Genomic DNA, 25,040 nt, shown 5'->3' with positions numbered 1-25,040 from the left:
TACTTATGTAAGTTCACAGCTTTCATGTAGGGAGAAACAGAGTAATGCATATTTTGATGAAAGTAGAATCTCTCGATCAACTGTGTATTCATACTCTGGGTTGCAGGACCCAAGAGGATCTCGGATGGTCCAGTGGAAAGGGCTTAAACCCCTCTGCTGTGGTGAGAAACTCCCTATGCTATCATTATCATCATCTACTGTGTAGTTACTGCTGTAGGTCATGTGGCGTTGATCTTTTTTGACCCCTGCTTCTCTCCTCAGGGGTCGTCAACATGAGTTTCCCTCTCTCAGACCAGCCCATGTTTGGAGAGTGGTTCATCTTTGTAGAGATGCAGGGGCACACCTACAACAAGTCCTTTGAAGTGCAGAAGTATGGTGAGTTGCTACTTGCTACCTGAAATTGACCATTTATCAAATCAAACAACATTTTATTTGTCGCATGCGCCAAATACAACAGGTCTAGACTTTACCGTGAAATGCTTAATTACGAGCTCTTTCCCAACAATGCAGAGTTTAAAAGAAATACAATTTAAAAAATTCCGCAAAGAACAAGAAAAAAAAGGAAATAGTAACACAATAAAATAACAATAGCGAGGGTATATACAAGGAGTACCGGTACTGAGTCAATGTGCAGAGGTACGAGGTAGTTGAGGTAATATGTTAATGTAGGTCGGGCTAAAAGTGACTAGGCAATTAGGTAGCAGCAGCAACAGCGTGTGTGACTATATGTGAGTGTGTGTGTGTGTGTGGCGTCAATATGCATGTGTGTGTGTGTTTTGTGTGTGTGAGCGTATGTAGTGTGTGTGTGTGTTGGAGTGTCAGTGTAGTATGTGTGTGCATAGAGCCAGTGCAAGAATAGGGGGTCAATGCACATTGTCCGGGTAGCCATTTGATTAACTGTTGTGCCCTCTTCACAGCTGTGTTGGTGTGTTTGAAACATGATAGGTCCTTAGTGATGTGGACACCGAGAAACTTGAAGCTCTCAACCCGCTCCACTACAGCCCTGTCGATGTGAATGGGGGCATGCTCGGCCCTTGGTTTCCTGTAGTCCACGATCATCTCCTTTGTCTTGCTGACGTTGAGGAAGAGGTTGTTGTCCTGGCACCACACTGCCAGGTCTGACCTCCTCCCTGTAGGCTGTCTCATTGTTGTCGGTGATTAGGCCAACCACCGTTGTGTCATTGGCAAACTTAATGATGGTGTTGGAGTTGTGCGTGACAACAAAGTCATGGGGAAACAGGGAGTACAGGAAGGGACTAAGTACGCACCCCTGAGGGGCCCCCGTGTTAAGGGTCAGCGTGGTGTATGTGTTGTTGCCTACCCTCGCCACCGGCCCGTCAGGAAGTCCAGGATCCAGTTGCAGAAGGTTTTTAATCCCAGGGTCTTTAATTTAGTGATGAGCTTGGAGGGAGCTATGGTGTTGAACACTGAGCTGTAGTCAATGAACAGCATTCTCACATAGGTGTTCCTTTTGTAGAGGTAGGAAAGTAGAGTGCAATAGAGATTGCTTCATCTGTGGGTCTGTTGGGGTGTTATGCGAATTAGAGTGGGTCCAAGGTGTCTTGGATGATGGTGTCGATCTAAGCCATGACCAGCCTTTTAAAGCATTTCATGGTTACAGATGTGAGTGCTATGGGGCGATAGTCATTTAGACAGGTTACCTTGGCGTTCTTGGGCACAGAGACTATGGTGGTCTGCTTGAAACATGTAGGTATTACAGACTGGGTCAGGGGCAGGTTGAAAATGTCGGTGAAGACACTTGCCAGCTGGTCAGCGCATGTTCTGAGTACGCGTCTTGGTAATCCGTCTGCCGCCCTGCGGCCTTGTGAATGTTAACCTGTTTAAAGGTCTTAGTTACATCGGCTACGGAGAGCATGATCACACAGCCGTCCGGAACAGCTGGTGCTCTCAAGCATATTTCTGTTTTGCTTTCCTCGAAGTGAGCATAGAAGGTATACTACATGACCTAAAGTATGTGGACACCTGCTCATCGAAAATCTCATTCCAAAATCATGGGCATTAATATGGAGTTGGACCCCCTTTGCTGCTATAACAGCCTCAACTCTTCTGGGAAGGCTTTCCACTAGATGTTTGAACATTGCTGCGGGGACTTGGTTCCATTCAGCCACGATGCATTAGCGAGGTCGGGCACAGATGGTGGGCATTTAGGTCCAATTCCTCCCAAAGGTGTTCGATGGGGTTGAGGTCAGGGCTCTGTGCATGCGAGTCAAGTTCTTCCACACTGATCTCGACAAACCATTTCTGTACGGACCTTGCTCATGCTGAACAGGAAACGGCCTTCCCCAAACTGCTACCACAAAGTTGGAAGCACAGAATTGTCTAGAATATCATTGTATGCTGCAGCGTTAAGATTCCCCTTCACTGGAACTAAGGGGCCTAGCCCAAACCATGGACCAACTCCATACTAATGCCCAGGATTTTGGAATGAGATGTTCAACGAGCAGGTGTCCACATACTTCTGGTCATGTAGTGTACGTTCAAAGACCCTTCTGTTTGAGGTGGCATTTATAGGTTTGAACTGGGACTGTATAGCCATGTTGTGGACCCCTCTACCTCTTCTCCACACAGTGATGCCCAAGTTTGAGCTGGTGATAGACCCTCCACGGTACATCCGGGACCTGAACACGTGTGAACAGGCCACCGTGATGGCCAGGTGAGTGATTAACTCACAGCATTCACCTCATCCTAATGTGATGCCCTAACACATACTGTTCTAGAGAGGCAAAGTAGCAGCTCTACTCCTGTTTGAACACAAATTACTTTTCTCTCTTTAGGTATACCTTTGGGAAGCCTGTGACCGGGAAGATGACACTGAACATGACTGTGAATGGAGTTGGGTACTACCGACATGAGGTGGGCCATCCTGTGGTCAAGACCATGGAGGTGAGTCAAACCAGCTGGAGTGTTGAAGAATCTAAAACATGAAAATGGAATCACATTCAAATCTGCTGAGTTTCCCCTTTTTAGGATTAATTTAAGATATTTAAGTCTGTCTGTTTCATCCACTATTATTAGATCAAAGGCTCAGTGTCCTTCAGCCTGTGTGTCAAAGACATGATGCCCCTGGATGTGGCTGATCACTTCCGGGGCACGGTGAGCATGTGGGTGTCAGTGACCAGCGTGGACGGAGGGCGGCAGACCATGTTCGATGATTCCACCCCAGTTCACAAGCAGCGTATCGACATCAAATACTCAAAGGACACTCGTAAACAGTTCAAGCCTGGTCTGCCATACAAGGGAAAGGTAAGAGACAGCCAAAGGTATTCATACCACTGACTTCACATGGCCTCTATCAAGGCAAGCTGGACTGTACAAGACTTGGGTTCACTTATGTGTCTCCATGCGAGAGACCTGACTGTCTGTACACCCTGTCCTTCTGTCCATCAGGTAGAGGTAACCTATCCTGATGGTAGCCCAGCAGATGGGGTGCGGGTGCGTGTGAAGGCGGAGCTGACCCCCAAGGACAACGTGTACACCAGCGAGCTGACGTCCAGGGACGGCCAGGCAACATTCGAGATCCCCTCCATCCCCACTGCTGCCCAATACGTCTGGCTGGAGGTCAGTAGGCCTCGGAGATGGAGAGTTTGAGGGAGAGAGAGGTGTAAATGAACACGGTTAGGGCTTAGTTAGCTTCTCATAATTTTGATAGTAAAGTGGAGTATTTAACCTTTATTTAACTAGGCAAGTCAGAGCTTTTCATAAAACCGAGCCAGCTAGCTAGAGAGTTGGTTATGATTTGCGAGAACAGAGAAATGTGAAATGAAGATGCAGTGAAATGTCCATTAAAATGTTTGTAAACGGGTGCTAGTCAACAAAGTTGAACAATTGATCAGATAAGCTTAGTGGGCTGAGGCTGTTAGGCGCTATCAGGATTTTGCTTGATGTCATAGTCTAGAGAGTGGAGTGTATTGCTGGGTTAAATCCTGTGGTGTTGTGCCCCAGACCAAGGTGACAGCTATAGATGGCCGTCCGGCTGGAGACCAGTACCTCCCCAGCTACCTGTCCATCAGCAGCTGGTACTCCCCCAGCAAGTGTCACATCCAGATCCAGAGCCTCAGTGCTCCTCTGAAGGTAGGCACTCCCCTCACTCTACTATCATTACTTTACTATCCACTTTACTCCACTTTACTATCATTACTTTATTATCCACTTTACTTTACTAGCATTACTTTACTATCCACTTTACTCCACTTTACTATCATTACTTTATTATCCACTTTACTTTACTAGCATTACTTTACTATCCACTTTACTCCACTTTACTATCATTACTTTATTATCCACTTTACTTTACTATCCACTTTACTCCACTTTACTATCATTACTTTATTATCCACTTTACTTTACTAGCATTACTTTACTATCCACTTTACTCCACTTTACTATCGTTACTTTACTATCCACTTTACTCCACTTTACTATCATTACTTTACTATCCAATTTACTCCACTTTACTATCGTTACTTTACATCCACTTTACTCCACTTTACTAGCATTACTTTACTATCCACTTTACTCCACTTTACTATCATTACTTTATTATCCACTTTACTCTACTATCATTACTTTACTATCCACTTTACTCCACTTTACTATCATTACTTTATTATCCACTTTACTTTACTAGCATTACTTTACTATCCACTTTACTCCACTTTACTATCGTTACTTTACTATCCACTTTACTCCACTTTACTATCATTACTTTACTATACAATTTACTCCACTTTACTATCGTTACTTTACATCCACTTTACTCCACGTTACTATCATTACTTTACTATCCAATTTACTCAACTTTACTATCGTTACTTTACTACACTCTACTATCATTACTTTACTATCCACTTGAATCCACTCTACTATCATTACATTACTATCCACTATACTATCATTACGTTACTATCCACTCTGCTGTCATTACGTTACTATCTACTTTACTAGCATTACTTTACTATTCACTTTACTCCACTTTGCTATCATTACTTTACTATCCACTTTACTATCCACTTTACTATCATTACTTTACCATCTACTTTACTCCACTTTACTAGCATTACTTTACCATCTACTTTACTCCACTTTACTATCATTACTTTACTATCTACTTTACTCCACTTTACTATCATTACTTTACTCCACTTTACTATCATTACTTTACTATCTACTTTACTCCACTTTACTATCATTACTTTACCATCTACTTTACTCCACTTTACTATCATTACTTTACTATCTACTTTACTCCACTTTACTATCATTACTTTACTCCACTTTACTATCATTACTTTACTATCCACTTTACTCCACTTTACTATCATTACTTTACCATCTACTTTACTCCACTTTACTATCATTACTTTACTCCACTTTACTATCATTACTTTACTATCCACTTTACTATCATTACTTTACTCCACTTTACTATCATTACTTTACTATCCACTTTACTCCACTTTACAATCATTACTTTACTATCCACTTTACTCCAATATGCTATCATTACTTTACTCCACTTTACTATCATTACTTTACTATCCACTTTACTCCACTTTACTATCATTACTTTACTATCCACTTTAATCCACTCTACTATCATCACTTTACTATCCACTTTACTCCACTCTACTATCGTTACTTTACTATCCACTTTAATCCACTATACTATCATTACATTACTATCCACTTTAATCCACTATCAATCAATCAATCAATTTTATTTTATATAGCCCTTCGTACATCAGATAATATCTCGAAGTGCTGTACAGAAACCCAGCCTAAAACCCCAAACAGCTAGAATGCAGGTGTAGAAGCACGGTGGCTAGGAAAAACTCCCTAGAAAGGCCAAAACCTAGGAAGAAACCTAGAGAGGAACCAGGCTATGAGGGGTGGCCAGTCCTCTTCTGGCTGTGCCGGGTGGAGATTATAACAGAACTATGCCAAGATGTTCAAAAATGTTCATAAGTGACAAGCATGGTCAAATAATAATCATGAATAATTTTCAGTTGGCTTTTCATAGCTGATCATTAAGAGTTGAAAAACAACAGGTCTGGGACAGGTGGCGGTTCCATAACCGCAGGCAGAACAGCTGAAACTGGAATAGCAGCAAGGCCAGGCGGACTGGGGACAGCAAGGAGTCACCACGGGCGGCAGTCCCGACGCATGGTCCTAGGGCCCAGGTCCTCCGAGAGAAAGAAAGAGAGGAGGAGAAAATTAGAGAGAGCCAAGATTTTCAAAATGTTCATAAATGACAAGCATGGTCAAATAATAATCAGGAATAAATCTCAGTTGGCTTTTCATAGCCGATCATTAAGAGTTGAAAACAGCAGGTCTGGGACAGGTAGGGGTTCCATAACCGCAGGCAGAAGAGTTGAAACTGGAATAGCAGCAAGGCCAGGCGGACTGGGGGCAGCAAGGAGTCACCACGGCCGGTAGTCCCGACGTATGGTCCTAGGGCTCAGGTCCTCCGAGAGAAAGAGAGAAGGGGAAAATTAGAGAGAGCCAAGATTTTCAAAATGTTCATAAATGACAAGCATGGTCAAATAATAATCAGGAATAAATCTCAGTTGGCTTTTCATAGCCGATCATTAAGAGTTGAAAACAGCAGGTCTGGGACAGGTAGGGGTTTCGTAACCGCAGGCAGAAACAGTTGAAACTGGAATAACAGCAAGGCCGGGCGGACTGGGGACAGCAAGGTGTCAGCATGCCCGGTAGTCCTGACGTATGGTCCTAGGGCTCAGGTTCTCAGAGAGAAAGAGAGAACGAGAGAATTAGAGAGAGCATACTTAAATTCACACAGGACACTGGATAAGACAGGAGAAGTATTCCAGGTATAACCAACAGACCCTAGCCCCCCGACACATAAACTACTGCAGCATAAATACTGGAGGCTGAGACAGGAGCGGTCAGGAGACACTGTGGCCCCATCCGAAGAAACCCCCGGACAGGGCCAAACAGGAAGGATATAACCCCACCCACTCTGCCAAAGCACAGCCCCCACACCACTAGAGGGATATCCTCAACCACCAACTTACAATCCTGAGACAAGGCCGAGTATAGCCCACAAAGGTCTCCATCACAGCACAACCAAGGGGGGGCGCCAACCCAGACAGGAAGTTCACGTCAGTAACTCAACCCACTCAAGTGACGCACCCCTCCTAGGGACGGCATGAAAGAGCACCAGCAAGCCAGTGACTCAGCCCCAGTAACAGGGTTAGAGGCAGAGAATCCCAGTGGAGAGAGGGGAACCGGCCCTGGAGAGACAGCAAGGGCGGTTCGTTGCTCCAGAGCCTTTCCGTTCACCTTCACACTCCTGGGCCAGACTACACTCAATCATATGACCTACTGAAGAGATAAGTCTTCAGTAAAGACTTAAAGGTTGAGACTGAGTCTGCGTCTCTCACATGGGTAGGCAGACTGTTCCATAAAAATGGAGATCTATAGGAGAAAGCCCTGCCTCCAGCTGTTTGCTTAGAAATTTTAGGGACAATTAGGAGGCCTGCGTCTTGTGACCGTAGCGTACGTGTAGGTATGTACGGCAGGACCAACTCGGAAAGATAGGTAGGAGCAAGCCCATGTAACGCTTTAAAGGTTAACAGTAAAACCTTGAAATCAGCCCTTGCCTTAACGGGAAGCCAGTGTAGGGAAGCTAGCACTGGAGTAATATGATCAAATTTCTTGGTTCTAGTCAGGATTCTAGCAGCCGTATTTAGCACTAACTGAAGTTTATTTAGTGCTTTATCCGGGTAGCCGGAAAGTAGAGCATTGCAGTAGTCTAACCTAGAAGTAACAAATGCATGGATTAATTTTTCTGCATCATTTTTGGACAGAAAATTTCTGATTTTTGCAATGTTACGTAGATGGAAAAATACTGTCCTTGAAACAGTCTTGATATGTTCGTCAAAAGAGAGATCAGGGTCAAGAGTAACGCCGAGGTCCTTCACAGTTTTATTTGAGACGACTTTACAACCATCAAGATGAATTGTCAGATTTAACAGAAGATCTCTTTGTTTCTTGGGACCTAGAACAAGCATCTCTGTTTTGTCCGAGTTTAAAAGTAGAAAGTTTTCAGCCATCCACTTCCTTATGTCTGAAACACAGGCTTCTAGCGAGGGCAATTTTGGGGCTTCACCATGTTTCATTGAAATGTACAGCTGTGTGTCATCCGCATAGCAGTGAAAGTTAACATTATGTTTTCGAATAACATCCCCAAGAGGTAAAATATATAGTGAAAACAATAGTGGTCCTAAAACGGAACCTTGAGGAACACCGAAATGTACAGTTGATTTGTCAGAGGACAGACCATTCACAGAGACAAACTGATATCTTTCCGACAGGTAAGATCTAAACCAGGCCAGAACTTGTCCGTGTAGACCAATTTGGGTTTCCAGTCTCTCCAAAAGAATGTGGTGATCGATGGTGTCAAAGGCAGCACTAAGGTCTAGTAGCACGAGGACAGATGCAGAGCCTCGGTCTGACGCCATTAAAAGGTCATTTACCACCTTCACAAGTGCAGTCTCAGTGCTATGATGGGGTCTAAAACCAGACTGAAGCATTTCGTATACATTGTTTGTCTTCAGAAAGGCAGTGAGTTGCTGCGCAACAGCTTTTTCTAAAATTTTTGAGAGGAATGGAAGATTCGATATAGGCCGATAGTTTTTTATATTTTCCGGGTCAAGGTTTGGCTTTTTCAAGAGAGGCTTTATCACTGCCACTTTTAGTGAGTTTGGTACACATCCGGTGGATAGAGAGCTGTTTATTATGTTCAACATAGGAGGGCCAAGCACAGGAAGCAGCTCCTTCAGCAGTTTAGTAGGAATAGGATCCAGTATGCAGCTTGAAGGTTTAGAGGCCATGATTATTTTCATCATTGTGTCAAGAGATATAGTACTAAAACACTTAAGTGTCTCTCCCGATCCCAGGCCCTCGCAGAGCTGTGCAGATCCAGGACAGCTAAGCCCTGGAGGAATACGCAGATTCAAAGAGGAGTCCGTAATTTGCTTTCTAATGGTCATGATCTTTTCCTCAAAGAAGTTCATGAATTTATTACTGCTGAAGTGAAAGCCATCCTCTCTTGGGGAATGCTGCTTTTTAGTTAGCTTTGCAACAGTATCAAAAAGAAATTTTGGATTGTTCTTATTTTCCTCGATTAAGTTGGAAAAGTAGGATGATCGAGCAGCAGTGAGGGCTCTTCGGTACTGCACGGTACTGTCTTTCCAAGCTAGTCGGAAGACTTCCAGTTTTGTGTGGCGCCATTTCCGTTCCAATTTCCTGGAAGCTTGCTTCAAAGCTCGGGTATTTTCTGTATACCAGGGAGCTAGTTTCTTATGACAAATGTTTTTCGTTTTTAGGGGTGCAACTGCATCTAGGGTATTGCGCAAGGTTAAATTGAGTTCCTCAGTTAAGTGGTTAACTGATTTTTGTCCTCTGACGTCCTTGGGTAGGCAGAAGGAGTCTGGAAGGGCATCAAGGAATTTTTGTGTTGTCTGAGAATTTATAGCACGACTTTTGATGCTCCTTGGTTGGGGTCTGAGCAGATTATTTGTTGCGATTGCAAACGTAATAAAATGGTGGTCCGATAGTCCAGGATTATGTGGAAAAACATTAAGATCTACAACATTTATTCCATGGGACAAAACTAGGTCCAGAGTATGACTGTGGCAGTGAGTAGGTCCAGAGACATATTGGACAAAACCCACTGAGTCGATGATGGCTCCGAAAGACTTTTGGAGTGGGTCTGTGGACTTCTCCATGTGAATATTAAAATCACCAAAAATTAGAACATGATCTGCTATGACTACAAGGTCTGATAGGAATTCAGGAAACTCAGAGAGGAACGCTGTATATGGCCCAGGAGGCCTGTAAACAGTAGCTATAAAAAGTGATTGAGTAGGCTGCATAGATTTCATGACTAGAAGCTCAAAAGACGAAAACGCCATTTTTTTTTTTGTAAATTGAAATTTGCTATTGTAGATGTTAGCAACACCTCCGCCTTTGCGGGATGCACGGGGGATATGGTCACTAGTGTAACCAGGAGGTGAGGCCTCATTTAACACAGTAAATTCATCAGGCTTAAGCCATGTTTCAGTCAGGCCAATCACATCAAGATTATGATCAGTGATTAGTTCATTGACTATGACTGCCTTTGAAGTGAGGGATCTAACATTAAGTAACCCTATTTTGAGATGTGAGGTATCACGATCTCTTTCAATAATGGCAGGAATGGAGGAGGTCTTTATCCTAATAAGATTGCTAAGGCGAACACCGCCATGTTTAGTTTTGCCCAACCTAGGTCGAGGCACAGACACAGTCTCAATGGGTATGGCTGAGCTGACTACACTGACTGTGCTATTGGCAGACTCCACTAAGCTGGCAGGTTGGCTAACAGCCTGCTGCCTGGCCTGCACCCTATTTCATTGTGGGGCTAAAGGAGTTAGAGCCCTATCTATGTTGGTAGATAAGATGAGAGCACCCCTCCAGGTAGGATGGAGTCCGTCACTCCTTAGCAGGTCAGGCTTGGTCCTGTTTGTGGGTGAGTCCCAGAAAGAGGGCCAATTATCTACAAATTCTATCTTTTGGGAGGGGCAGAAAACAGTTTTCAACCAGCGATTGAGTGCTGAGACTCTGCTGTAGAGCTCGTCACTCCCCCTAACTGGGAGGGGGCCAGAGACAATTACTCGATGCCGACACATCTTTCTAGCTGATTTACACGCTGAAGCTATGTTGCACTTGGTGACCTCTGACTGTTTCATCCTAACATCGTTGGTGCTGACGTGGATAACAATATCTCTATACTCTCTACACTCGCCAGATTTAGCTTTAGCCAGCACCATCTTAAGATTAGCCTTAACGTCGGTAGCCCTGCCCCCTGGTAAACAGTGTATGATCGCTGGGTGATTCGTTTTAAGTCTAATACTGCGGGTAATGGAGTCGCCAATGACTAGGGTTTTCAATTTGTCAGAGCTAACGGTGGGAGCCTTCGGCGTCTCAGACCCCGTAACGGGAGGAGTAGAGACAAGAGAAGACTCAGACTCAGACTCCGACTCGCTACATAATGGGGAAAACCGGTTGAAAGTTTCTGTCGGCTGAATGAGCGACACCGGTTGAGCATTCCAACAGCATTTCCCTCCAGAAGCCATGAGAAAGTTGTCCGGCTGCGGGGACTGTGCGGGGGGATTTATACTAACGTTACTATCTGTACTTACTGGTGGCACAGACGCTGTTTCTTCCTTTCCTACACTGAAAATACCCTTGCCTAACGATTGCGTCTGAAGCTGGGCTTGCAGCACGGCTATTTTCGCCGTAAGGCGATCGTTCTCCTGTATATTATGAGTACAGCGACTGCAATTAGAAGACATCATGTTAATGTTACTTCTTAGCTTCGGCTGTTGAAGGTGTTGACGAACCATGTCCAGATAAAGCGTCCGGAGTGAAAAGGTTGAATGAGGGAAAAAAGTTGCGATGGAAAAATTAAAAATATAAACGGTAATTAAAAACAGAAACAAAACAAAAAACGTAAAGTTGTCAGCTAGCAAAGTAAAGTAAGGTTCGCAGCAAATCGCACAGCAACAAAACGCACAGCAACACGTCTGCAGATTCAACAGGAAGTGACGTCACAGGTTTGATGCAAACTTTGTCCACTCTAACCACTATACTATCATTACATTACTATCCACTTTAATCCACTATACTATCATTACATTACTATCCCCTTTAATCCACTATACTATCATTACATTACTATCCACTTTAATCCACTATACTATCGTTACTTTACTATCCACTTTACTCCACTCTACTATCATTACTGTACTATTCACTTGAATCCACTCTACTATCATTACGTTACTATCTACTCTACTATCATTACGTTACTATCCACTCTGCTGTCATTACGTTACTATCTACTTTACTAGCATTACTTTACTATCCACTTTACTCCACTTTACTATCATTACTTTACTATCCACTTTACTCCATTTTACTATCATTACTTTACTCCACTTTACTATCATTACTTTACTATCCACTTTACTATCATTACTTTACCATCTACTTTACTCCACTTTACCGTCATTACTTTACTATCTACTTTACTCCACTTTACTAACATTACTTTACTATTTACTTTACTACACTTTACTACACTTTACTAGCATTACACATAATCAGGGCTCCAACACCACCATTGAAACATGGGACACATATCATATATGGATTGTATGTTAAGAGTAATAACGGAGTACTACTTATACTATTATAATCATTATGATGTACATATATTAAAGGTTTATTCTGAATGTTGTGTTTAGATCGGTGAGGAAGCTGAGGTCACTCTGAAGTCCACCTGTCCCTGTAACTTCACCCTCCACTACGAGATTGCCTCCAGAGGGAACATCATCCAGTCTGGCCAGCAGCAGTCCAACGCTACAGCCCAAAGAAGCAAGAGGGCAGCGGTCACTTTCGACAAGAACGTCCACACAACCCAGCAGCCCAGTGGCTCTGGTCAGTACTAGAGTCCCAGATGAGAAGTCTATTTTGTTCCATAATGAAGAGTGGAGTATTTTGACTAATTGACACAATGTTTGTAGCAAATGTTCCAATACATTCTGCTAAGAATACATAGAGGATAGTTTGTCAAACTCTGTAGATATATGGCTCTGAATCCCCCCTCGGTCTCTTCTCTCCCTCTTCTTCCCCTCTTTCTCTTCCCACGCCCCTCCAGATCCGGTGGCCTCCTCCCCACAGGACGAGACAGACAGCTGTATGTTGGTGCTGCATTTCCCCGTGACCCACGCCATGGCGCCCCTCAGCCGCCTCCTGGTCTACTACGTGAGGGAGAATGGAGAGGGCGTCACTGACAGTCTACAGATCCCTGTACAGCCCAGCTTTGAGAACCAGGTACCGTAACAATACCTCCATCTCTCTCTGAGTCCTTGCATCCCTCACTGTGCACTGTACATAGTCCTCCCTGTTACACACAGTCCTGCCTGTACACACAGTCCTGCCTGTACACACAGTCCTGCCTGTACACACAGTCCTGCCTGTACATAGTCCTCCCTGTTACACACAGTACTGCCTGTACAAACAGTCCTGCCTGTACACACAGTCCTCCCTCTACACACAGTCCTGCCTGTACTTAGTCCTCCCTGTACACACAGTCCCGTCTTGTACACACAGTCCCGCCTGTACACACAGTCCTGCCTGTACAAACAGTCCTGCCTCTACACACAGTCCTCCCTCTACACACAGTCCTGCCTGTATACACAGTCCTGCCTGTACACACAGTCCTCCCTCTACACACAGTCCTGCCTGTACACCCAGTCTCTGTCAGAATGATAGGTCGGTCTATCATGGTTGCCAGTCTGCCTAACCCTAACCCCAACTCATGCCAGGCAACAAAGGAGTTGGCTAAACAGATACACACAGGCAACCAGACCACGTTCACTTTGGGATGACAGAGACGTTGCCCACTGTTCTTGTGCGGGTTTCCAGTTGACTTGAGTACCATAGTTGACTGAAGTCCCATGCTATACTACAGTGGGATCCCCAGTGCCAGTGAGTCCCTGTAAACAACCAGCTGTGTTGGCCCATGAGCTCTCCAGTTGCTGGCTGCATTAGGTGGGGTGTGTTAAGTCCTTCCCTGGAGTTTTTACTGTAACCTGGTATGCAATCAGTGAGGTAGGGGGAGGTGTGTGTGTGGCTACCTGCATGGACATGATGAGACAGAGTGTCACGTTCCTGACCTGTTTTTCCTTTTTCTTGTATTTATTTAGTTGGTCAGGGCGTGAGTGGGGGTGGGCTGTCTATGTGTGATTTTCTATGTTGGGGTTTTGTGTTCGGCCTGGTATGATTCTCAATCAGAGGCAGCTGTCAATCGTTGTCCCTGATTGAGAATCATACTTAGGCAGCCGGGGTTCACGTGTGTGTTTGTGGGTGTTTGTTCTTGTGTCAGTGTTCCGCCACACAGGACTGTCACGGTAGTTATTTTGTATCGCATATTGTTTTTGTTAATTATTAAATCACTATGGAAACTAACCACTCTGCGTATTGGTCCGATCCTTCTCGCCTCTCCTCGTCCGAGGAAGAGGATTACGACTGCCGTTACACAGAGACTGTGTGTGTGTATCTGTGTGTGTGTGTGTGTGTGTGTGTGTGTGTGTGTGTGTGTGTGTGTGTGTGTGTATGTGTGTGTGTGTGCGTGTGTGGCGATGAGTGGGGTCATGACAGGCAGGATGATGAGGGGTTAGATTTGGAGACCAGTGGAACACATTACCAGGGCTAATTTGGGCTAGTGAGTGAAAACCGGTTTGGGGTGTGAAAGTTTAGGGCTGTCATTCTCTGTCTTCAAGCCCTGCATTTAACTGTTGACTCCTGACCATAAATATATCACAGCTTCAGCTATGGTTCTCACAGGAGCACTCACAGTTCAGTTGAAAGTCTCTGTGGATGATGTCTCCAATCAAACAAGGCATTTCACTGTACTTGTGCATGTGACATTAAAACGTGATCTGTATATTTATTTTGTATCACCTATTTTCTATAGGTGTCTGTCTCTCTGTCCACCAATGAGTCGATGCCAGGTGACCCTATCAGTCTGCGTGTCACTGGTGAGAAGGGCTCCTGCGTTTGTGTCGCCACCGTGGACAAGAGCCTCTATCTCCTCAAGCCAGACTTCCAGCTCAGTCCAGACAAGGTCTGTCTCCCTCCATCTTACCTTGTTTCTAATCTATAGTACAACTCATCTATATTCGGACAGGAAATGAATGGAAGCCATCCATGTCCACTGTTCTTTCTGTAGGTGTTTAAAGAACTGGCAGACTTTGACGTGTCCGATGCCTTCGGAGTCCCCAAAGACGATGGGCACTTCTGGTGGCCGGGGCTGTCGTCTAGCCGACGGAGGCGTTCTTCAGTGTTCCCATGGCACTGGGACATCACTAAAGATGCCCGCTTCGCCTTCACGGTAAGGGCAATACTCCGTCACCAATCAATCACCATGTCAGTCAATCACCAATCAATCACCTGACGTGGCATAAGATCTTCAGTGTAGATCACTTTTACAATGTGTGTCTGTGTAACAGGAGACTGGCCTGGTGGTGATGACTGACATGGTGAGCCTGAACCACAGACAGATTGGAGGGATGTACACGGACGAGGCCGTTCCCGCCTTCCAGCCTCACACATCCACGCTGGTGGCAGCCATGCACTCTCGCACCATGCCCAGGTAGCTACAGGTTTCTCCCCCTGGAGCTAGCCACTGTGCCCCACTAGTATCTGAAGTAGAAACGGGACCTATATCTTTAATCCTACAGATAAACATTATACACATGGTGTGCCTTAACACATGTCAGCAAGGGTTTAAAGACAATCCATTTTCCAATTACGGGTTATTGCATCCAGGTCCATAATGAAAGGCCTTTATTGATGTCAGGTTGTGTTGTGTTTTGGTTGCAGAGCAGAGAAGCGCAGACGGACATTCTTCCCGGAGACGTGGGTGTGGCACTGCGTCAATGTCAGGTACTGGAATAGCTACATCATCTCTGTGTGTGCGCGCACGCCTGTATTTGAGTGAGTGGGTGGGGATGGTCTCAGCTGCATCAGATTGTGGGGATTTGGTGGCGTTCCAGATCTGTAAACTTGGAAGATGGAGGAGTGGGTGGGGAAGGAGGGGTAAAGGAGTACATATTTGAGAGGGGATATTTCACCACTCGTTGACTGTCCAGAATTTTCTCCCTGTGGGTGTGAATGTGGCTCATTTAAGCAGGGTTGTTTTGGAACACGCATCAGCTTTCTCAACAGCTCCTTCCATTCATTTCCAGCCAATATAAATTAACTGGCCATATGTTTCCATATGCTTGATTCCTTTGGGCAGAGTTGTGTTCTGCCTAATTTCCTATTCAATCCAACGCTTTGATTTCCCTTATTGAGTGTATCAAAGTAGTTTTGGGGTGACTTTCATCAAAAGGAAGGGCATTAGTAATTTCCGAGGACGTTTATTATGCTCTGTGAAAGCTGGCCAAAACCAACGTCAGTATGAGTAGCCAACAATGATCTCATCCATCTATACCGAACACCTAACTGCCTGTTTTTAAACCTATGTATTGCTATGGGCAGAATATTACTTAGTTACAGCTGTTGCCCTAATAAGACACATACTGTATTAGATCAATCCCATTAGTGCCATAATGTTCTTGTTCCAAACATTGGTCAGAAACACTGTTTGCTATGGGGTCATGCTTAGAGAAAATTGCTTTGTTGGAATCGTGCATTATCGTCTGTGTTTCAGTTTTTCCCCAAAATCTGTTTTGACAGTGATGTCACCGGGGAAGCTGAGTTGCGATTGGACGTTCCAGACTCCATTACTACCTGGGTGACGGAGGCCATTGGCTTGTCAGAGGAGAAGGGGCTGGGCCTTTCCAAGAGGGTGGAGCTTCGTACCTTCAAGCCCTTCTTCGTAGACTTCACCCTCCCCTACAGTGTGATACAGGGGGAGCAGACCAAAGTACCGCTGACCGTTTACAACTACTTGTCTAGCTGCGCAGAGGTGAGGGGCTGAGGAAAGGGGTGGACAGGTGGAGCAATTCTAAACCATGAACATCAAATATAAATATTTACGCTTGGAGCTGAGCAATCCAGTCCTAATATGACCATAAGTGTGTCCATCCTCCATCATGGTGTTGGCAGATGAGAATGTTAAAGGGCTGTGCGTGCTGCGCTTTAATGTCATGTTAGGTGATTATGTAGGCCAATGGAGCCCTCGCTTTGATGTCTGCCTGAACATGTGATTCTTATATTTCCTGGAAAGTTATTTACGACTTGTGGCGTGTGGATAAAGAACAGTGAAACGATCTGACTGCATTACCGAGTCCTTTGCGAAATTTGGACAATGACTGGAACTTAATCCTTCAGGGAGCCTGAGAGCAATGAGTCAGTCTGCATGGAAAATGTGCAATGTGATTAGAAAATTCCACAAAATCCTTTAAGAGCTTTGAGGAGGTCACACTGCATGAAAGAACGGATATGCAGATATGAGGCAATCATGTCCTGTCAGAAAAAAAGCCATCTCTGTTGTGTTAACACAGGATCTTCATGTGTGTTTATGTGTGTGTGTGTGTGTGTGTGTGTGTGTGTGTGTGTGTCTCTCTCTCTCTCTCTCTCTCTCTCTCTCGGTCTTCCTCAGGTCCATGTCAAAGTGACCGTTCCCAAAGGCATCAAGTTTGTAGGCCACCCCGGAAAGCATCACCTCACCAGGAAGAAATGTGTGGCTCCTGGAGAAGCCACACCCACATCCATAGTGTTGTCCTTCACTGAGCTGGGTGCTGCCAACATTACAGGTTATTCCATCTAGTCAATTACTGGGGAACCACCTGGGAAGAGTTCCAAGTTCTCTCATAGTTATTAAAGTTCCTGAAATCCTCAATGTTTGCTGATGTTTTAGGCGTCTTGCTAATAGCTCTTGAAGTTTGGATTTGATTTCGAGGATATTGCAGGTTGGTATGGTACACTGCACTGTTGTTCCATGTGAAGGAGTAACACCTGCCTTTTGGCTCTCCTATCCAGTCGTCCGTAAGTCCATGAGGCCTTTAAAGTCTGTACTGTATGTCCAAGACGTTCCATGCTGCTGAAAGACCTGATGCGTATGTGATCTGGTCATCCAGCGATACAAACAGTCCCCTCAAAAGTACATCTGGGAACAAAGCAGGCCACCAGCAGGGGAGCAACCAGGGCCTTGCACTGACACTCAGTGGCATGTTGATGAGTTTTCAGGTCACTGGCAATAAATGGGCCCCCCACGGCTCTGTCCCCTGGCCCCTAGTCTTTCCCTCTCACTAGACACACACAAAGAGAACACATTGGCTCACAGCCACGACTCCAATGTGCTTCTCTGTAAAGGGAACTACATGTTCTTTGACAAACATGTTTTGTGTTGTTGTGCAACGTGGGATTGTGTTGTTGATAGATGTAAGGTGTGTTTGGTGGTTTTATATGTACTTTAAAAAACATTTTCTTAGTGGGAACTTACAAGGGAAAAAAACAATGCTGATATATGGTGAGGTGAAGTGTATTTCTATTTTTCCTGCCATAGCGCGAGCCATTGCATATAGTGAACCGGGCTGCTGCTCAGATGGACTCCAGTCAACGAAAACAAGCAAAAACACAGATGACCTTGAGGATCGGAGGACCCCCACTGGCCTTGACTATGTCCGGAGGAGTGTCCTGGTGGAGGTATGAGAAATGGGAGAGAGACTGCCTGGGGAGAGAGCTGAGATGGGGAGCAGATGCTCGCTGTACCTTGTGCTGTCATTAGTAGAGTGATGTCAGCTCTAACATGTTTCTCTCTTTCTCCCTCCTACAGCCAGAGGGCCTGCCCAGACATTACACCTACAGTGTCTTCTTCTGCCCCAACGGTCAGTATAGACTTATATGTTGTACTATAGTACTACACAGGTCTCAGAGCAAATACATTTTGACTGTTACCCAATACCAATCTGCCTCTATACAGTCTGATTTATTTTCCTCATTGGGCCACAATTTCATGTAAATCTGACGTTTCCATTTTCAGAGCGGATCCACATCTCTACACCCAACAAGTATGAATACCAGTATGTGAAGAAGCCGGCCAAGATGACCCACTTTGAGGTGGCAGTGAAGACCCACAACGACGCCCACTTTGCCCTTTCACCCAGCCCCCATGACAGTGCTGAGATGCTGGAGATTGTACTGGGGGGCAGACAGAACACTGGCTCCTGGATCTCCCTGGGCAAGATGGGCGAGCCAGTGGTCAGCGCCCCCACTCCGGGCATCCTCTCCTGGGATGAGTTCCGCAGCTTCTGGGTCAGCTGGAATGGTGGTGGGGTGCAGGTGAGAGTAGGATGATGGTCAAACCTAGTTCTCGTTTGGGTATTGGAGCATCTATTCTATATAATGAGTTCTGGGATTTGTGTCCTCTTATGAATCCTATACAGATCCACCACGTCATCTTCAATATAGAACCCCAGTCAGTCAGGGCATGAGGTAGAGTTTAGTAATGAGTTGGGGTAGTGACTGAGAGTTAAACAGGGAGCATTAGACTGGGCAGGCACAGGGGCTGTGTAGTCAAGAGGACTGGCGCCACTTTTAATGACATGCCTGTGAGGTCACGCTTAACTGGCTGATGTCAGCGAGGACACTCAGTGATCCGTGGCGTCCGCATGGCGCTGCCTGGCACACAGGTCTGAACCCTGCATTAGCCTCGCACCATTCATCAAAGGGAGCAATTAAAAGCCTGCTCTAGAACCCTGTATGGCCCAATAAGATTCATGTATTTTTCTAGTGACCGATTGCATTTTGGTTTGATGAGCCATGTTCATCTCTGCATGGTCTTTGGTTTAATGTGATTAAAAAATGCTTAGCAATACCCAGGGGGCAATCTGTTAATTTGCATGTGGAGTGGATGTTGGAAAAATGTGATGAAGACTGCTCTTGCCAACTCTTGGTAATGGACTTTATGTGTGCCTCGGATTTGTACATGCAAAATCAAATCAAACAGATTTTTAAGTAGAATCTTATTGGGTTCTAGTATTTTACTATTGACCGGGACTAGTCACAGGGACTTCCTCTGTACAGCATGAGCGAACACCTTTTTCGACCATTTTCTCATTAGATCAGTGAGAAATTCAGGACCACATTTATATTGTATCAGGCTTTTATTGGAACCTTGCAAAACCCAAGGCACATTTTCTTTTTTTGTAATATTGTATTTTACTTTTTTTTATACAATAAACAAAAAACATACATAGAAAAAAACTATCGACAACTTAACATATACATGGAAGAATCAAATGCTTTATTTTTGAAATATTGAACAAAATCTGTCTACAGACAGAAACAACATAACACAATGTGAAGCCATATGGGGCAGTCTTACAAGCATTGGAAACAACATTGGGTGTGGATACGGTGGGAACGTGAGTCTGAGCAAGTGTAATGTCATTCATGTTTGTTGAAATGTATGTATGTATGTAAAATGTTAAGCCCTGCACATTGTTTGAACTACTATAAATGAGAATAACAAAGTGCTGGGTCTATTTCTCTAACCAGCACTCGAGTCACAGATCTCAAATCACATACTCTACTCCCGATCCTAATCGTAACCGCTAGGTCAATGAAAGACATCTGACCCTGTATCAGTGGTTAGGGACAACTTCACCCATTTACTCTAGTCAAAAACCTCTAATCTCTCATATCAATCATTGATAGGTCGGACATGGCTTGCAGCCATCCAATGAGTCGGTGATCCTGCAGTGGTCCAGCCCACTCCCTGGGCAGGTGCGTCACATTGGTTTCTCCACGGGCTGGGGCTCGGTGGGTGAGTTTAAGATCTGGAGGAAGGAGGACTCTGATGAGAACCACAACGAGGCCTTCACCCTGGGCGTCCCTCACAACGTGGTGCCTGGCTCTGAGACTGCCACTGCATCCATGATAGGTGAGGAGGGACACCATTTATTTCTCATCCATTTCTCTTCCACTTTCTTTTCATAGCTCAGTCATTTTCATTATCTGAATGTCTGCTGCTACTCTTCACCCATGCACTCTGAAAACATCCTGTTCACTTTGACATACACTACCTTGTCCATGTGGTTAATTATAGTAAGCATCGCCAATTTCTCTCTAAATTACATTTGATGATATGTTCATAGTCTATTGTAATCCTGTTGATCCTGCAGCTCATTTATTTTAAGACCAATTCTCTTTTTAAAAAGAGATTGTAACTCAATAAAACGATGTTTATGTGAGGCAGTGTTGCTGATCTGTTTCTGCGCTGTGCTTTCTGGTTTCAGGGGACGTGATGGGCCCCACCCTCAACAACCTGGACAAGCTGCTACGGCTGCCCTTTGGCTGTGGGGAGCAGAACATGATTCACTTCGCCCCCAATGTCTTTGTCCTCAAGTACCTGCAGAAGACAAGTCAGCTCAGCCCTGAGGTGGAGGCCGAGGCCACAGACTACCTGCTGCAAGGTAAACCACCAATGGTTCAAGGGCTTTGAGACCTGTCTTGAGATTTTCCTGCGAGTTATGTATCAGATCTCAAGTGGCCCCTATTGAAGATCACTATACAAAATCAATCCCTTACTATCCACTTAGATCTAAATCCACAGTGTAGACGTTCTCTGATATTCACCTGGTCTAGATAGCTTCCACCCACTTATCCCCTCTCCCCTGTACCTTCCCAGGGTACCAGAGACAACTGACCTATAAGCGCCAGGATGGATCTTATAGTGCCTTTGGAGAGAGGGACTTCTCTGGGAGCATGTGGTAAGTCCTCTACTCTTCGCTTAGAATTACATCCCTCAGTAAGTCATCTGCTGTTCCCTTAAGTTTACATCCCACGTCAGTTAACTCTGTATGGTACATAGATTAAAACTGCATATTGCATCTCAACTTACCCTGGCCTGCGTGTTATTGGCAGAAACAATGAAGCTCTTATCAGTAACTTTGAATACATATGGTCAACATTCATACCCTCATAACCCTGTGTTTAATTCGGTCGACTTAGGCTCGCTGAGTGTTTATTTAATGTTTACACATCCCTGGGGGCAGGCAAGAGGCCACAACCATGTCATAATATTTGGAATAGTGAATACGGAGCGTATGAGAGGCTCCAATGTTCCGCTTGCATATTCGGGCCCCTTGCATATCTTCAGGGTGATTTATTAGTTGATGTGGGTATTATGATATTTAATAGAGCTCAGACTGTGAAACAGTAGGTTAAATATACCCAGGAGAATCATACACAAACTCGTAATTGGTTCCCCCAGGCAGCCATGGGGCTCCAGTGAGTTATTTGCTGTTAAAGCGGGTTAATGCACACGGTACAGAATGGCCCCTGGTTGTTTTGGCCCCATGGGCAAGGCACCACCTCTGTATGTAGACTACATTACACTCCCTCCGTCCTCACACTTACACTACTCCTGGAGACAGAGGAGCTTGCTAGGCTCCAGGCCACTTAAAGGGCAATTCCGCCACTTCTCAACATGATATTCATTATCTCCAGCATCATACCATTGTCTACATATGTGAAAACGGAGCGTTTCAATGATCTGTGGTTAAAAAAATCACAGAGTAGGAGTAAAAGTATATTTTTTAAACCTGCAATGCGTTTCTAGCCAGTGGGAAAGTATTTTCTTTCTCCCCACATCACTGCGAATCTCATAGTGTTTGAAAAGGACTATTTGTGAAATGTTTCAACTTTTGATGGTGGCAGGTAGCCTAGTGATTAGGAGCATTGGGCAAGTAACCAAAAGCTCTCTGGTTTGAATCCCCCAGTCAACTAGGTGAAAAGTCTGTCTGTACCAGTGCTTAATTTGAGTCAGATCGTGCCAGAACAGCATCCGGCACCTCTCAGTTTTGGACTGTTTAGTTCCAGAACCTATTTGCCAGGATCCGGTAGCTCTCGTGGCATGAAACGTGATTTTCGCTGTTTGCAATGTAAAAATTGGAATAAAAGTGGTCAGAGTTAATTTGAGTTGCCTCCTCTGTAATTCTCCTGCCCCCTAAAAAACTTTGCCTATTGTGAAAATTTAGATTTTCAGCCCGCACCTGATATTTTAAGAATTGATTTCTGATTGGGCCTGCCCGGGTTTATGATTTGCACAACATTGTAGCCTAGAGACCAACTCGTGGCAGGTGCTGTGGTGCGAGAGACAAGCGTGTCTGTACCCTATCTCTCACAGGCTCCTGCTTAAACAAAAATACTTATCTGTCTTCCAAATAGGCCTATTAAGCGAACGGCATTGTTTTTACAAACTAAAACTAAAACGAGAGAGATAGGCTTTTGGCACGAGAGCATTGGCCATCGCCGGTGAGTGAGCTGTGCATCATTGTGTGTCAGTGAAACTGGAAGCTTTTTAGGACTTTAATTTCCTCCTCATATTGTACAATATGTGTCTCTTCCACACATCTAGGCCTAGGCTACTGATGGATTCAAGACAAGGTCGTTTTTATTGATATCAGATTCTCAGTTTGTCAGTGTCAAAGTAGCCTGACATTTCAATCATTTGTGCGGTGTTAAAAAAGATTCTGCTAAAGTCTCCAGTCATGTAAAATGATGTAGAATTGCATGAAATGCGTTTCTAAAAGGCACAAATTTTCCTGGACCCTAGGCTACAAAAGAAGTCTCTACTCTACTGCTCTAGTCTAGACCACTACGTAAATGCGATGATGTGCATACAATAGTTCATTATAAAGGTGATTTTCCGGTACCTCAGAGCTCCCCAGGTCAGCCCCGTCTCTTATTCCGGCACTCACAATTTACAAATGAAGCACTGCTGCCCTTGAGGAAGGCACTTAACCCTAATTGCTCCTGTAAGTTGCTCTGGATAAGAGCATCTGCTAAATGACTCAAATGTAAATGTAATGTCATCGTATATAACTTTTTTCCCCACATATGTATACACTGTTATTGTGCTGGAGGTAATGAAAATGAGGTTGAAAAGTGGTGGAATTGCCCTTTAATGGAAAATGTGTTGTGCCTTTCGACATGCCCTACAAACTGGAACTGGGGCATGTGTTTGGTATTTTATTAGGATCCCTATTAACTGTTGCAAAAGCAGCAGCTACTCTTCCTGAGGTCCACACAAAACATGAAACATGACATAATACAGAACATTAATACACAAGAACAGCTCAAGGAAAGAACTACACCAATTTAGAAAAGTATACAAAATAAAGCAATTTAATTACTGCTCCGGTGTAATTAGTGATAACATTAAACTTTTACATAAAAACCCTTCAAACCTCTGTATGCAGGAAGAGGATATTAAGACGAAATGAAGTGTAACGGCCATAATAGTGTAAGCATTGGTTTTGGAGCCACGGGCCACATGGCAGGACCCAGATGTTAAACTTTATGTAAACCTGTAGCAACATACACTGTTTTAATCCATCAGCTTGGTGTTTATATGTCAGAACAACCCACCTTTTGTTTGGGCTCCAGAGTTAATCATTAGCACAGGTCATTTATGGGTAGGTTGACAGTGCTTTTAATGCAGTGTTAATGTATTCCAGCTTGTAAAAATGTATCTGAGCGGAAATTGCAGGGCCTAATGAAAAGATTGTACATAATGAAACAGGCTCCGTCCGCTAATGCCTGGTCTGGGTGATGCCAAGGCTTTTAGCCCTACTCTGCTCTGCTCTGGGCTCTGTGTATGTCCCTGTGGGTTGAATACTGGGACACAGAGCTAAGGATGAGGATGGGCTGGTTTTCATCACTACCCCCTGCCTGCCTCTCATGCAGATTCAGATGCTGTGTGTGTGTGTGTGTGTGTGTGTGTGTGTGTGTGTGTGTGTGTGTGTGTGTGTGTGTGTGTGTGTGTGTGTGTGTGTGTGTGTGTGTGTGTGTGTGTGTGTGTGTGTGTGTGTGTGTGTGTGTGTGTGTGTGTGTGTGTGTGTGTGTGTGTGATTCTGTTTGTGAGTGCTTGTGTCTCTGTGTGTTTAGTGGAGGGGTGTTGGGATATGTCAAGATGTCTTTGCAGGGTTGGGGGTGGGGGTGCTGTGGTGGGCCTTGGACCGGACCTGGTAGCCCCTCTTCCGGCATCGCTCGCATACCAGCCTCTGTCTGGATCCAATGAGAGCCACATGCTGGTGTAATCTGCAGAACCCCTGCCACCACCACCACTGCCCCTTCAACCCTTCAATCCCTGTAGCCTACTTAATATCCTGGTCTGGGGTAAATATGTAGCCTGATGGAAGCTCCATACTCTGGGCCTGTTAGTGGTGCCTGGTTAGATACACACGGGACATGTTGAGGCTGGCATGAAGTGGAACAGATAGCAGAGATTGAGAGAACTAATATAACTAACTAATACTGTGTTGTATTAAACAATCGATTTCTACTCCAATGCCAAACAGGCATGGTGAGGAACGAGGGTGAATATAGAAGGAATATGGTGTTTGTATCAAGTCAGATCTTAGATAAATGGATGCTTGATTGATTCATGTTTACATGTTGAAATGGAGAATGGTTGTTATCGCTATGTGCTT

The 25,040-nt window shown here is 44.6% G+C and overlaps 1 protein-coding gene across 2 annotated transcripts in view; it reads left to right on the top strand.

The window, feature by feature from the left end:
• Window positions 1-25,040, top strand: part of LOC129855150 (C3 and PZP-like alpha-2-macroglobulin domain-containing protein 8) — a 64,547-nt gene that overhangs the window by 14,757 nt on the left and 24,750 nt on the right. For both annotated transcript variants that reach the window (XM_055922518.1, XM_055922520.1), the window contains exons 7-27: window positions 107-161; window positions 262-375; window positions 2,590-2,674; window positions 2,796-2,904; window positions 3,037-3,264; window positions 3,409-3,579; window positions 3,964-4,092; window positions 12,333-12,525; window positions 12,746-12,921; window positions 14,567-14,716; window positions 14,822-14,983; window positions 15,102-15,244; window positions 15,475-15,537; window positions 16,333-16,564; window positions 17,201-17,354; window positions 18,107-18,246; window positions 18,377-18,428; window positions 18,584-18,882; window positions 20,260-20,485; window positions 20,841-21,017; window positions 21,233-21,314. In XM_055922518.1, coding sequence (XP_055778493.1) covers window positions 107-161; window positions 262-375; window positions 2,590-2,674; window positions 2,796-2,904; window positions 3,037-3,264; window positions 3,409-3,579; window positions 3,964-4,092; window positions 12,333-12,525; window positions 12,746-12,921; window positions 14,567-14,716; window positions 14,822-14,983; window positions 15,102-15,244; window positions 15,475-15,537; window positions 16,333-16,564; window positions 17,201-17,354; window positions 18,107-18,246; window positions 18,377-18,428; window positions 18,584-18,882; window positions 20,260-20,485; window positions 20,841-21,017; window positions 21,233-21,314 — 3,140 coding nt within the window. The remainder of the gene's footprint in view (window positions 1-106; window positions 162-261; window positions 376-2,589; window positions 2,675-2,795; window positions 2,905-3,036; window positions 3,265-3,408; window positions 3,580-3,963; window positions 4,093-12,332; window positions 12,526-12,745; window positions 12,922-14,566; window positions 14,717-14,821; window positions 14,984-15,101; window positions 15,245-15,474; window positions 15,538-16,332; window positions 16,565-17,200; window positions 17,355-18,106; window positions 18,247-18,376; window positions 18,429-18,583; window positions 18,883-20,259; window positions 20,486-20,840; window positions 21,018-21,232; window positions 21,315-25,040) is intronic.

This window comes from Salvelinus fontinalis, chromosome 5 (genome assembly GCF_029448725.1).
Source record: "Salvelinus fontinalis isolate EN_2023a chromosome 5, ASM2944872v1, whole genome shotgun sequence".
Classification (NCBI taxonomy): Eukaryota; Metazoa; Chordata; class Actinopteri; order Salmoniformes; family Salmonidae; genus Salvelinus; species Salvelinus fontinalis.
The sequence above is the reverse complement of the archived record's forward strand: the minus strand, read 5'-3'. Positions and strand labels throughout refer to the sequence as shown.